We start from the raw sequence: 15,224 nt of genomic DNA on the forward strand, positions 1-15,224 counted from the left end.
TGGGTTGGGTCTACTTACATGGGAGCTCAATTGCTGTTACATAAAAATCTAAACTAACCCAACTGGGTGTGTGATTCTGGTTGGCTGCTTGTTTACCAGTTATATTGCTACAAGATTCTTCATGTCCAAATAAATAATAAAAAACAAACAACAAAAGTATACATAGAAAACTTGTGCCAGGCTCTACTATACATATGTGTTTTCACAATAACCCTACAAGCTAAGTATGGTTCCCTTCATGGATGGGGAACCAAGGGGTGGAGGGTTTAGAAAGTTACCCACGGTCTTTAGCTTGTGAGTAGCAGAGCCATGATTCCAGCCAGGCTGTCTGGCTCCACTGTGTTCTTAGCTGCTCTGCGCCACTGCCTGTAGTATGGCATGTCTTGTTAGGCACTTTTACCAATTCCCATATTAATATCATTTTCCAGAAGTGACTGCTGGGCATTTCTCAGCCCCTACCTAGTAAAAGTGTGCAAACTCCTGGTAAGTCATCCTGCTCTGTCATGGGCAGTCACTTAAACACCTTTATTTTATTATCATCTATGAAATGAAGGCAATTTGGTCTGGATGCTGTTGATGGACTCTGCTAGTTCAAGCAGTAAAGGAATCCCAATGTCCTTCAATTAGCCTTAAAGTGTGCATTGCTAGGAAGGTTACAGAAGTGCTAGACATAAAGTAAACTGTGAATAAAACATGTTGAATGAAAAGAAATGAGGCTAGAGATGCTTTGAAGATGGAAAAATTATGCACATATTCTTTAGAATGCTGCCCTCTACCATGTCTTTGAAGAGAGTAAAACTATAGGAAAAAAAATTGGAGCCTATCTGTAAGTTATGATAAATAATGAACATAACCTTTTTTTAAACATTTCATTTTATATTCCAAACTATTATAGACACTGTTTAGCTGCTTAAATTCCAGAGGTGATCTGATGTGTGAATGCCAATGTTTGAAAGAGATGTCACTTTGAAGGTGCCTAGTTAATCATGGCAAAATGACCCCCCTCTCCTAAACACACACACACAGTAAAGTCAATCAGCCATGAGCATGATGGTAACTAGTGCCTAAATCATGACTTTGGGGAGATAAGGCAGCAAGGCATGCAAACCTGAATTGATATGACAGGCTTGGCAGTAATTCAAATCCTCTGAATTTTGTACATGGCATATGAATAGTTTTTGCCTCATTCATTCTTTCAATAAGGTATTACTGAGCACCTTCTATATGCCAGACTAATGCTTAAGGAACTGGGGACACTGATGAACAAGACAGATCTACTCTCATGGAACTTATTTAATTCATAATGCAATTAGTATTAAATTATAATTGTGACAAATGCCACCAAGGAGAAGTATAAAATGGAAGAGCATATACCAAGGCAATTTGAGTTAGTCAAGGAGGTTAGGGAAGACTTCTTTGAGGAAGTGATGTTTATGCTGAGACCTTAAGGATGAGGAGTAAGCCAAGTGAGGAAGTAATACAGCTGGTGGTACAGAGGAAACAGTTAAGGAAGGCATGGATAGGCAGAGCAAAGGGCATTGGAGGACCTGAAGGAAGGTCTGTGTGACTGGTGGGAAGAATGGGAGTGGCATGGAATGAGACTGGTAAGGTAGATCATGCTGCCTGTCTAATCACAATGAAATTCCGTAAGCCCATTTGGAATTCATGAAGGATAGAAGGGCAGTCAGCCATTCCTCTAGAAGGCACAGATTTAGAAGTCAAACATGGTCACTAATTATATGGGCTCATCTTTAGGTAGATCTCATCTATTTGGTATACCTAGATGTAGAATTCTTATTGTCCATATACAAGGATCCACATTGTGCCAAGCACTTTGTTACAGTAACAAAACCAGACTGGCCAGCCCAGCTGACTAGGCAGGCAGGCATTGAAAATGACACATGTCCACCATCACACACAGCAGAATCATCTGATCCAATTTGAGAATTAAGCAATCATAGAAATGTCAGAGCTACTTCCTGCCACTGCCAGGTTTCCATCCCAGTCTTGGAAAGGTAAAACCCGTAAAGCAGGTACGTGTATGGGTAGCAGCAATAAAACAAACCCCAAACACCCCACCTTGAAACCTCAAGCCTTTCTTGGCCTTTGTCCCCCTTTGCAATCAGTCAAAATAGATTCATTCTTACCTGGAAAATAATGCACCATCAAACTCTTTCTATTGCATTTAGCAGATAATTCCTAATTTCAACAGCTTTTATTTATGCACTCCTGAAGTGCTTTACAAGAATTAAACTTCTTCCATACATTAGTAAGGAGGCATATTTTCACTTTACAGCTGAGGATGAGTTAAGGTAAAAGACATATACGTCAGAGGTCTGGTGTGCAGAGGGACTGGGGAGGACTGCTGGTACAATGACATCAGGAACTTCATCCTTTGAAACTTCTCCCCAAACTAACCAGTCAACAGAGTCACTACTGGCACTAGTCATTCTATGTTTTTAATACCTATGCCTCATCACTGCAGGCACTAGTCATACTGTTTTTAATGCCTATGCCTAAATGAGGCTTTCCTCCTTCCTTCTCATTTCTTCAGCAAACTTTTAGAAACTGGAAGTTAAGGATTCAGCTAGGAAAATATCCTTCTAATTCAGACTGGTTACCCCATTGGAGATGGAGTCTGTTTCCAAGATAGCCTTTAACGTTAATCGAAGCTATGTGATTTCAAGACTGTACTCTTCCTCCGACCTCTACCTGCCCTGCCCCAATCCTTTCCAAATACGACACTGTCAAGACCCCCACACATTAGAAAACAGAGGCAACATAGGGGAAAACACATCTTTTAGTTATGAACCTTTTCTCAAAGATAAAAGTACTCTGGCCTCTCTTCAAATTTATTCTGTCATTTTTGACAAAATTAACCCACTGATTAGAATCTGCCAAATATTAGCTCCCCTCCCATTTTAGCCTCCTTGGAATCAAAAGGGTCTGTCTAGCCTGTGTGGTGTCACAGAATTGTCCCTCTGTAGACATTACTCTTACCCTAAATTGGTATAAACACCCGAGGGGCAGTACGGAGGAGTGGTTGAGAACACGGGTGCTGGAGTCTGGCTTTCCAGGCTGAAGGTCAAGTTTCTTAACTTCTCTAAGCCTCAGTTGATTCGCCAGTAAAACCGGGATTACAGGGGCGTGGTGAGGAGAGATGGGACAATGTATGTCAAGTCTGTGACATGCAGGAAACCTTCAACAGGTGGTACTATGATCACTGCTCCCCTAGTAGATGCCTCTGGAGAACATGCTCTATATTTAGGAAATAGGCAGGGTCCTGGAGCAAGTACCTTCACTTTATAATGTCACCAAGTAATATACTCTGTCCCCAGGAGGATCCTTTACATTATGGCATCAGAGACCATTTTGTCATTGTGAGTGCGTTTTTAAAGACAAAGTGCCTTGAAATGAGACAAAGAAAAAACAAGTGCCAGCATTGCAAAGTTAACATTTTTATTGAACTAAAATTGGTGTAGAACAACAGGGGTCACCATGGCTGCTGAACTCAGTAGCAACTGATAAACTCCTGTGACATTTTACCTTCAAGAGTCCTAACATGGTTTGGGTGGAACAACTGAGAAAACAGCATAGATTTTTTTTTTTCTTTAACACTTGAAAATAATTAGAAATGAGCCTCATAGACTTGTTCAGTTTTCAGGTTACAAAGAACATTGATAACATCTTCTATTGCCTTCCTTTAGTAGTGTCAGTTAATATCCTTCCCCAAAATGTTCCCATCTGGTACACATAAGAAAAGGATTTAGTAACACTTAGGCAAGTAATAAACTGTAAGAACTTTAAAAGTAGTACAGGCATATGCCAAGCATACATGACTCCACACTTACACTGCCAGAAAGACAATGAACTTACTAAAGAGTTTCCATCAAGTTCTGCAAGCAAAGAATGCACTAATGGGAAGGGTAAGGCAATCAAGTAGAGTATGAACTGATGGATCATTTATTTCTAAACCTTGCTTCCAATATGCAAGCAGGCATTTGTTTTACACAATAAAGAGAAACACTTTAAGAGAAAAGAAAACTCCTATAAAAGGTTACAAGGTCAATCAGAGATGAAGGAAAATTAATACTGAATTTGTATAATCAATGCATGTGGCAATGACATAAACTGACCACAACAATTACTTTTGAGAGAGCAAGTATTGAACATCTATCATTACTTAAGGAGTTGAATGTTAACCCATATAAATTATTCCAAGGGAAATACATAACTAACAAGATATGAAACAAAATCCACATTTAAAAACCAAAACCACATCTAGTTAATGATCTTCTAGTTTGTTTAAAATCAGCTGCTCATTCCATCTGGAGTAAATTATGGGTATTGGTGAAACTCTTCAAGAGTGCTTCAAATTATTTGAACGAAATGTGAGGTAAGACAACAACTCATTCTCTAATCTTGACACTACTGTTTTACTGTTTCTCAAAAAAAAACCTTAAATACTGCAGAATAAAGGCTACTAAGTGGCTACCCATTCCTGCAGCAACCATTTGAGAGAATCTAAAAATCTTGCAGTAGATGAATAATGATTTCAATAGGTTTATGCCCATCTTCAAAAAGGATATAGCCTCGAGTAACTGTAGATTCAAAAATTCACAACTCTCAAAAATTTGCAACTGATAGACACAATTTTGCAATGATCTGCCTAGTGTATATAACAACCATCTAAATTAAGGCTTTTACAGGTAGGTGGTCAAGTCTATGGGTGGGCAATGCTGGATTTCCACAAAGCATCTCCAGATTCCATTGTTACCCAACTTGTAAACCAGAAGATGTGCTGATGTAGGTGGGTAGGAGCTTCAAGGGATAACAATGAACCAACTGGAAGGCTTGTTTGTAAACAGGTCTGAAATAAGTTTGGCAGTGAAACAACTGAGGGAGTGCCCCACATCATGCAGAGGGGATATGTGATTTGCACCTGCTGACAGGGATGGGCTTTTACAAAAGCAAAAAGTCAATAGTTGAACTTCAGTTCAAGATTTAGAGACCGAAAGGTTTAGAGCTACATCTAAGCCAGTGGTTCTCACACTTTAGCTCGCAAAAGACACCTAGAGGACACCTGTGAAATGCAGACACCTGGGGCTTGTACCCAGAGATTCTAATTCAGGTGATGCAAGTGGTCCAAGCATCTGCTTTTGAGAACATTGCTCATAGCAAATAGCAGCAAACAATCTCTGATTAAAAAGCCAAGATGTCCAGGAAATTACACCTATACACAAACCCCTCAGGAGACTCCACCATAATAATGTGAGGACCAAATTTATCCCTGATTAAATTTCCTTTTCTGTCTTTTTCAACTGAAACTTTGAAATCAATTAACATTTAATAATGATTGTACCAATTCTGAGGTAAAAGGAAGAGCACCAGGGATCTTAGTTCCAAAATAACAGAATTCCCTAGGAGGTCCATGCTACATAGAAATTTAATTTCACCTGCAATAAGTAATGTTACAGAGTTGTAGTGCAAAGGGTCTTGTTTCAGTCTTTGTATACTTTGTATACTTTTACTATATGATCTAATCTTTCCAGTTAATGTTCCAAAGAGAAAAGTTAATCTACACACTCTCTCAGGTTTTTCAGATATCAACATTTTCTGGTTTACAGTGATACACAAAAGTTATTAATTAATTAAAATTAATTTTTTGGATGCGGGAGACAAACATCTTTATTAAAGATACTACCAAAAATTTGGCAAACATTTCAAAACAGATTTGTAAACATAATGCTTCCCTTTTCAACTGGCAGCACTTTGAAAAGACAATACAATAAGACAACACAACTTGAATTAACTTTAGTTCAAAATCCTTACATTTTTGACCACATAACTTATGTTCCCATATGATAAAGTAAGTGATAGTTTAAATCAAAGTCAACAGATACACTCCATGAAATGAAAGTTTGTGCTGTTTGATGAATCACAGTATGGTATGGTTAAATATATCTGCTCTTTTTTATATTCCTGGTACCCAGGATGAAAAAAAAAATCTTTAAATATACATTTTATGTAGGTAATAGCTTCTTTGCATATCTCTCTTCAAAAAATACTTTATAGCAGTATATAAATAGGTTACCTACACATTTAATTTTATAATTTTGCCCCAAAACTATAGATCTGTTTCATCATAACATATCAGTTTTGCCCAACATGTATAAAGCTGACAAACTGTTGAAATGGAACTGCTTTTGTCTTTCACAATAGAAGTAGCAATTTGATAGGAAAAAAAAACAAAAACAAAAACAAACCTACAGTAACACTCGTCAGTTGTTTAACCTGAGCGTTTGGCCTACTAAGAGTAGCAGCTTTTTTTCCCTCCATGCATGCTCACATCCACACAACCTCTGCACACACACAGCTCGAGCACACGCTTCAGACGCTGGTAGGCCACAGTGTGCTGCTTCCCATTACTTGCATCAAGTGGAAAGCAGTGTAGCTAATGATTAACCACACTATGTACACAACTAGCAAACACCTTAAGGCAACCATTGCAATGGGGGGTTAACTTGCAGGGCAGATTTACTGTTTTCAATCAAGTCAGCCTGTATATACATGTGTATGTATATCTATATATGTACATAGACACTTTTCTATTTCTTAACCCTCCAAAACAATGTTTAAATTTTTTTTTTGTATTTTGTGCAAATTTCTAGATATTCTACCATTTAAGGCAAAGAGTTTGCATTAAGAAAGGTCAGAAAATAGGCTTATGTTTATCCAAAAGCATTTCACTTTGCACGTTACTGTTTTTTTTTTTTTTATGCACACAACTTTGAAGTGTGGACACTGGGTCCCCAGTATCTAAAAAAAAATCATTTCTAGTGACAAATACAAGTTTTTGAGGAAAGAAAATGATTTGAAGTATAGATACTGGAACTCCAGTATCTCTCTAAGAAAATCATTTCTTATTGACAAACATAAGTTGAAAGGGGAGAAAAAGGACTAGAAAAAGCAGCTTCAAAAATGCAAGGAAGCAAAGTAAATTAAAAAAAAAAAAAAAAAAGGAACTCAAGTTTACTAATACTGAAACTTTCAACAAGTAAAGTTTCATCTTTTTAGAATCTTAGAGCAACTCATTTGGAATTTTAAATAAATAAGCTTAAGTTTATTCACATCTTCTGGTCCCAGCAGAATTCTAGTGCCATGACTCTGCTTGCTGTTGGTCAAATTCACCTATGAGTCTTTTGATGTGAGCCAGCTTGTTATGAAGATATTCACATCTATATTTTTCTTCATGGTAATTGGGACTAGACTGCAGATGGAAAAAAAACCAAAACAGTGGAGAATTAGATTGCAGAATTTTTAACACTTCTTAATTACAGGACAGAAAACCAACGGTGATGATACCTACCTGCTTGATCTTCTGATATTCTTGTAAAACCTCTTCATGAACATTCTACAGAATTAAAGATAAGAAATCAGAAAAGAACAGTTCATTTTTGGGGAGGGGGGCATAAAAATAGCTAGTACATTTGGCAAGGGTATGGGGAAAACTGGTGGTGGGAATGAAAATTGATGCCATCTTTACGAAAGGCAATTTGACAACAGCATCAAAATAGCAAATGCAAACTTGACTCAGTTATTCTACTTATCCTACAGATTTACTTGCCCCTGAGTGAAATGATGCAAGTGTGATGCAAATAAGGCTACTTGCTGCAGCACTGTTGTAAAGCAAAAGACATGAAACAAAACCTAAATGTCCATCAATCCATATAAAGAAATACTAAGCAGACATTTAAAAATGGGGAAATGTTTTATGTACTGATAAAATTCTCTAAGAGGCATTATAATGTTTCGTGAAAAGAGAAAAGTACAGTTTGATACCAGTTGTCTGTGTTAAGGGAGAAACTATAATACTACTTTCTTCTATGAATTTTAATGCTTCTAAGATGTACCCTTCTTCCCATGTTAATGAAATTAGGATAAATAATGGTGTATTATGGTTTTAACTTACGGCAACATATGACAATGGTGCATTTTGCAACTTAAGACTTCTTAAGTATGCATACATATGAATTTGCTTGTGTATATACACATATATATACACACATTTACCCATTATATTCCTAAAAGAATACATTGGAAACCAGTAATACTGATTGCCTATAGGGAGGGAAATATGATGGCCAGAGGAAAAGAGCTAATTTTTAGGTACCAGCTGCAAGTTTTAAGCACTTTACAAATATTAAAATTTATTCTACACAGAATCTCTGTGATCACCCCATTTTATGGATGGGGAATTTGAGGTAAAGAGGAGTTAAGTAACTTGACAAGGCCATACAAGTGTTCAGAAGGAATCAAACCCAGGCAGTTTGGCCACAAAGTCTGCTCTTAATCATTAAGTGATCCTTGGAATTGTATTTTAGTTTTTTAAACATATCATGTTCACTGTATATGTACATGTTCACTGTTTGTGTACATGTTCACAAGTATATACAGAAAACAAACAAACCCAAAAAACCCCCTAAACCACCTAATCAGTGACCTCTGACACCCCCAACACCAATTCCTTTGGCAAAGTCTTCCGTAACTCTAGACAGCTTGTTTAAAAGATTGAGCCATACTAATATAAGACATAATGAATCTCTAGGACATAGATGCTCTCAGACTACTTTTTCCATTGTGGAAAAACTCATCCATTCTCTCATGTGGGTCCCCGTCAGAATGATGATATTGGGCTGGGAGAGAGGCATTTACTACAGCTGTGAAAGATGACAAACTTATCAGGCCTACTTAAGGAGGGAAATATTCACTAATACTAATCATTCTGCTAAGAACCCTGAGAAAATCAGGAGATAGGTCAGGCATCTACTGCTTTTTGTCATTTGTAGTAATATTACCACTTAAAGTAGGTATATATCAAATATCAGACTCTACAACAGGTGGAAGGTCAAGTCTATCTTCACCCAAAACCCAAACCTCTGTGGTATTAAGCCCCCTTTTTATCCTATGCCTATTTCTTCTCTATTTCATGCCACAGTTTTTTTAGGAGGTACTGGGAATTTAACCCAGGATGTTGTATATGTGAAGCAGGTGCTTAACCACTGAATTACACCCGCTCCTCAGATTGAGGTTTTTAAAAATTCATTTTATTTATTTCCTTGAAATGAGTCAGCTTGCTAGGGAACAACACCAGAATGAAGAACTGCAGTCTAAGTTGAGTTAGTAGCAGAATTAAATATTAGGTTTGGTGAATCCCAAGATGTAACTTTTTTTCTTCTTTTGTTGTGTTTGGTATTTTTCTCAATACATTATATGTTATGCACTATATGCCATAGTGGCACAAAATATTTTCATACTTTAGTGTTTTTCCATTAGTGGAAATACAAGTAAACTCTGCTTATTTTTAAGAACTCTTTCAAATATTGTTTCCTAATTATAAATTAAAGCCAAAAGCAGCAGAGAGGCTGGTCTGAGAGGATTTGCTCTAAAGGTACCACTGGGACAGCTGGGGATAGATGAGGCAGGGAAAGAACGAAGGTGAAATATGAAAGTGAGTAGATCCAGGAACAAATTTACCTGATACTCTTTTGAGCCCGGAGAAAGGCGCTTTAGTTGCGCGTCCAGTTTGATAAATCTTCTAGCTACAGTCTCCATCCTGGCATGTAAGGTCCTGTACTCATCATACTCAGCATTGAAGTCATCCTTGTAATTCTGGCGTTGCTCATAGGAGACAATAGCAATATATTTTCTAATAAGAAAGATTTAAAAGACAAAAGATAAATGGAGAGCACCTTCAGAATAACCATGACTGCATGGACCAGAGATTTAAACCAAATATTTACAAACTATATCCATTCCTTTATCACTAGTAATAAATACCTCTCTGCCACTCATTTGCTGCCATGCCACACATGAAAAGTATTACTTCAAAGACCTTCCAGATGAAATTATCACAAAGACAAGCTAATAAATTTCAATAAAGGATAATGGTAAATGTAAAAAAAAAAAAAGACAGTTCTGGTAAGGAAATTAAAATACATCTACATAAAAAGAAAATAACCATTCATCATTCATCTGTTGATGGGCATTTGGGTTGACTCCAACTTCTGGCAATAGTGGTTCATGCCACTATGAACACTGGCGTGCATATATCAGTTATTGTCCCTGTTTTCAGTTCTTCTGGGTATATACCCAGCAGTGGAATTCTTAGGTCATATGGCAAATCTATAGCTAGTTTTTTGAGGAACCATCAAACTGTCCTCCAGAATGGCTGGATCCTTCTACATTTCTACCAGCAGTGGATGAGGGTTCCCATTCCTCCATATCCTCTCCAATACTTGAAGTCCTCTGTTTTTTCAATAGCTGCCAGTAACATTTTGTGTGATCTATGTATCTTTAAAAAAGACAATTAAAAAATTTGCTAAATTTGCTAAAAAAAAAAAAAAAAAAGAAAATAACAAATACATCTAGCCTCTCAAACCTTTCTCAGTTGGAAATAATTCACAACCACACTAACTGCAGAAGCCAGTCTATCTGTCACAGAGACAGAAGGACTCGATTGGGTAACATGAAACCAGTAGAAAGTCACAGCCACTAAGTACTGAAGTCAAAGCTCTCTCTGGACCTGCTGCTCTACCTGCTGCTTTTTGAGAGGGAGTCTGTCCTTTGGCCTTTGAGACCTGCTGTTAGCCTCAGTCTTGGACGTAGTGACTTGGGTTACTTCCCTCTATCCTTTCCTGACATTTCTGACTAGGCAAATATATAACATATAAAAGGAGGCTTATTATCTATCTTTTTTTTTTTAGGTGGTACTAGGGACTGAACTTGGGACTTTGTACGTGGGAAGCAGGCATTCAACCACTTGAGCTACATCCAGTCCCCTTCTTACCTCTTAAAATGAGTTAAAGGAAAAAAAAGCATATTTTTTTCCAAATATATGTCATACTATGTGTAGTGAAAAGCTAGTGTTGTATTAATAGACTAGTTTTGTAACAAAGTGACAGAATTCTGTGCACTTTTTTTTTTTTAAAGATTTATTTATTTATTATTTAATTTCCCCCCCTCCCCAGGTTGTCTGTTCTTGGTGTCTATTTGCTGCGTCTTGTTTCTTTGTCCGCTTCTGTTGTCGTCAGCGGCACGGGAAGTGTGGGCGGCGCCATTCCTGGGCAGGCTGCTCTTTTCACGCTGGGCGGCTCTCCTCACGGGCGCACTCCTTTGCGCGTGGGGCTCCCGCACGCGGGGGACACCCTTGCGTGGCACGGCACTCCTTGCGCGCATCAGCACTGCGCATGGCCAGCTCCACACGGGTCAAGGAGGCCCGGGGTTTGAACCGCGGACCTCCCATGTGGTAGACGGACGCCCTAACCACTGGGCCAAAGTCCGTTTCCCAATTCTGTGCACTTTTAATGGCATTGTAAAGACCTCCAGGAACCTGGTAAGTGAAGTTCACTTTCCCATTGTCAGTTTATTCAATGGTAAGTAAATCAAAGCAGCTTTTTAATATTAAAACAAACAACATAATTTATTTGTTATCTGGCACTGTGATCATATCACTGTGATCATATCAGGCCTATGGCCTGATTCCTTGTACTCTGTGCTTCTGTCATGGGGCAAAATTTTCTTGACTTTTTGAGGTTAAAAACTGAGATTTCAAAGCAGTTTCAGGCAGGTGGTGCGAGCTTTGTGATGCCCTCCTGGAGTTACATAGATATTCTTCCCTGATATAAGGGAGACACAGAGTAGAAATCAGGGTTCATTCCTCTCCAAAATGGTTCTAGGTAATCTTGCCAATTTAATCTAAATTGCTGTACTAAAGAAGCCTACTTTGCAAATGTGAGGAAAGTGATGCAGTGGGCAAACTTCATGTCTTGTTAATATTTTTATTCATGCTGAGTTAGTATGGAGGTTTAATTTACTAAGTGTAATTGAGACAGGAATAGTCTGCTGATTTAACGTTGCTTTGCTGCTGTCTTAGCTGTAAAAGGAACACAGCCAACCAAGCTGTAAATCAGTCCTCTCTACAGATGGCTGTCCTGACTGCACACCAGAGGGAGCACAGAGGGGGAAAAAAGGTTCCTAGGAATAAACACATATAAGTAAAACAGCTAAACCGATTGTGAAGCAGATTTAATTTGATACATTTATCCCACTCTCAAAATCACACTGGTGCAAGGCCATACCAGCAGTATTTTATTTAATAGTTTCATTAGGGAAAACCAAGCTGACCTACAGTTGTACTGCTATTATAGAAGACTATTTGGTTATACTGGCATTCCAACTAAAAGCATTTCACTATTTTTAACAAAAATTGTTATGGTTCCACAGTTGGCTCTTAACACAGTGATGGAATAAAATTTTAAACAGTCTGGAAAATTCACAACACCAAGTAACAAAAGTATTCTTGTTATATAAAAATTAGGAGTATTGCAGTTAAGTAGGAATTATTCAGAGACTGATCATTAAGTTTTGTCTTTTGGATTTTCTTATGAAGCAACTTAAGTTAAATTCAGTGTTTTTGGAGATTTTTTTTTTAATCATGCTTTCTTGCCATTTTTAGAAAATCTGATATACATAAAGACTTAGTTTTTGCTTTATTTAAATTAATTATACATATTAAGCAAACATGCACAACGAGTCAGAGTTTATGTTCTTCAGTAGTTTTTAAAAGAATTAGAAACAAGACAAACTAACAGAAATACACTTAGGCAGATGCAGCAATCATCCTTAAATCCTAACTTAAAAATTTTTTTTTCAATATAAAATTAACTAATTAGGTTGGCAAAACACTGCAAGCTTCTTAGGCTACTGAAAATTATAACAACAACAAAAAATCAAACAGCCTGAATCCACAGGAGAAAGATTAGAATTATTTTTTAGCTGCTCCACATGATTTTGTTGCATAGAAAAGTAAACCCTACTATTACAAATGATGAATTCAAAATTCATCACAAGAAAAGGAGAGCACAGTAGTAATGGTGGTTATTTGAGGGGGCTTTCAAAAGGCTTTTAGGAAGTGGGCTTACTGTTGCAGAAATAGCCCTCTCTGCAGGAAGGCCGGGTGCTGTCCCTCCACGCTCGACTGCAGACACCTGGGCCTTCCCGGTCCAGTGCGGTGGGGCTGCTTTTCCAGGTTCCCTCCGCCACACAACTCTCAATCATATACCACCACAGATGAGAGTCGTAAGCCCATTTTTTGGATTCCTTTTAGTTAAGGTATGGTAACCAGTATTATGATTTCATGCTGTATCATGTCCCCCAAAATAGAGCTTGCACACTACTGTTGAGCAAAAGTAACATGTTTTAAGTATAAAAATATTCTCTACTCTAGGAATGAGCATTTCATGGGACTTGGAATGCTAAATAGATAGTTTAACTTTGTCCAATGTGAGATGCTATGAACAGAAAAAAAATGTTCAAGCAACCCAGATTCCATTTTCTGTGCTATTTTCTATTTATTTTGCACATTTGTTCATTTTTCAGAGCTGTGTGCAGTCAGATCTGTTTGCTTTTCATTCTCCATTTTTTCCAGGCTCTTGCAACTTAATTATTTTTTTCCAACAGAAGATTTTTTTCTATAAAAAAAGCTAGAATTATGCCTAAGTTATAATTTCTGTGAAACCAGTTACAAAAATGTCCCCAGCTCAGCATTTAGCAACTTGTTGTCATAAAAGGAAAAGCACTATAACAAGTACTAAAGTGAAATGATCAAATTTTACCATTCTCTCCTCTGAAAATTAATTTGAGGGTAGAATTTTATTTAAATAAATATCAATATAGCTCTAGTTTGTATTAACTGCAGATATTCAAGCACTTAAATCAGTAATAAATGGTCCTGGGGAGTAGGAGTGGAGGAAGGTGACAAGTGAATGACTGCATTGATAGACTGTCAGCTTTGAAGAGTCACTCTGAGCTCTTTCCTAATCAAATGCTTGCCTGACCAGGGAACAAAGGACAGGCTTCTCTATACTTAAAGGCCAACAAATACAAGCTCTGAGCAGGGGGAGGCAAAACCTGTTCAGACAGACAAGCCTGTATTTGGGACCAGCAGGCTTAATGGCAGCCTTTCAATTGCAGGGGTGGTTCTATAGCACTCTATTTCTGGAACTTCTCACTTTTCTAATTTGCAAATTTGGGAAAAGAATTTACAAACTTTCTAAAATTAAACAGTTCTTTCCCATTGGCAGACATCTAAACTTACATCAAATAATCTGGGAGTTCAATTGTTGAAGAAGGCTCTGTGGAGGCAGCACAACTCTCTTTAACTCCTACAAAGAAAAAAAAATCAGAGTGGTCATCAACCATTATAAAGTGCCTATAATTTAAAAATAGATCAGAAACATCTGGAACACTTTTCCTCAAATTCTATTCTTCCATCTCAAAAAGCAACAGTGAGCAAGGAATACAATTGAACACAAACAATAGAGGCCCTGTGACCAGCGCCAGCAGAACCGAGGCCAGGCATTTAAAGCGCCCTGGCTATTGCAGTGTCTGCACAATGAAGGAATTCCATCTTAACCCAAGGTCAATCTTCTCTTCTTTCAACCATAGTTGTGGCATCTGCCCAGCAATTCAAAGATTGTGGTAGCAGATGCAGCCCGACAATGGGAGATTCAAATTTTACATCAACATCTACTTTTCATGGGATTCAAACAAGGGAAATGAGACAATAAAGTCAGGTAGCAGATTGCTTCAGTCACTGTAATTCTGCTGTTACTCTTTCTGTATGCAGACAGTGGAAGTGGGTAAGAAGTTTTCCCACTGGTTTAAGGCCTTTAAAATAAGGTATCATTGAACCCCAATTAACACTCTTCTATTCTCTACTCTGCATAATACTAAACACAGATTTTTAAACGGGAGAAAAATAATGTGCCAGCCATTCAGGACTAGGCTGTGAAAGTGTGTAAAATCCCTTGGTATAGTAAACCAAATAGCATTGATTGTACACTTTCAATGGATTGCATTCTTTATTAATATGTATCAATAAAACTGATTTTTTAAAAATCCCTCAGTATAGTGTTTGGGTGCACCATTTCCAGAAGGTGTATAGTTAGACTTTTTAATCAAGGTGATTTTTTATCATGCAAAGTAAAATTAAATTAACAACTCAAACCCTAACCCTGCCTGTTCCTCCTGGCAAAGGCATATGCTCACTATAAAACTAAAGTAAATATTTAATAATTTCTCATTTTAACATGTAAAGAACTAAGTACACAAAACAAATTATATAGATTCTGTGTGCTTATTGTCCAACTATATATATTTGA

General features: G+C 37.5%; 1 protein-coding gene across 1 annotated transcript in view; it reads right to left on the minus strand.

Moving 5' to 3' along the window:
* Window positions 1–3,442: 3,442 nt before the first annotated feature.
* ELL2 (elongation factor for RNA polymerase II 2) overlaps window positions 3,443–15,224 on the minus strand; it is an 84,666-nt gene continuing 72,884 nt past the window's right edge. Inside the window, exons 9-12 of the mRNA XM_058276432.2 lie at window positions 14,159–14,225; window positions 9,538–9,709; window positions 7,370–7,414; window positions 3,443–7,270 (exon numbers count right to left, since the gene is read on the minus strand). Of these exons, the coding sequence (XP_058132415.1) occupies window positions 7,154–7,270; window positions 7,370–7,414; window positions 9,538–9,709; window positions 14,159–14,225 (401 nt within the window). The 3' untranslated portion in view covers window positions 3,443–7,153. The remainder of the gene's footprint in view (window positions 7,271–7,369; window positions 7,415–9,537; window positions 9,710–14,158; window positions 14,226–15,224) is intronic.

Source organism: Dasypus novemcinctus, chromosome 2 (assembly GCF_030445035.2).
Source record: "Dasypus novemcinctus isolate mDasNov1 chromosome 2, mDasNov1.1.hap2, whole genome shotgun sequence".
In the NCBI taxonomy this organism is placed as follows: domain Eukaryota; kingdom Metazoa; phylum Chordata; class Mammalia; order Cingulata; family Dasypodidae; genus Dasypus; species Dasypus novemcinctus.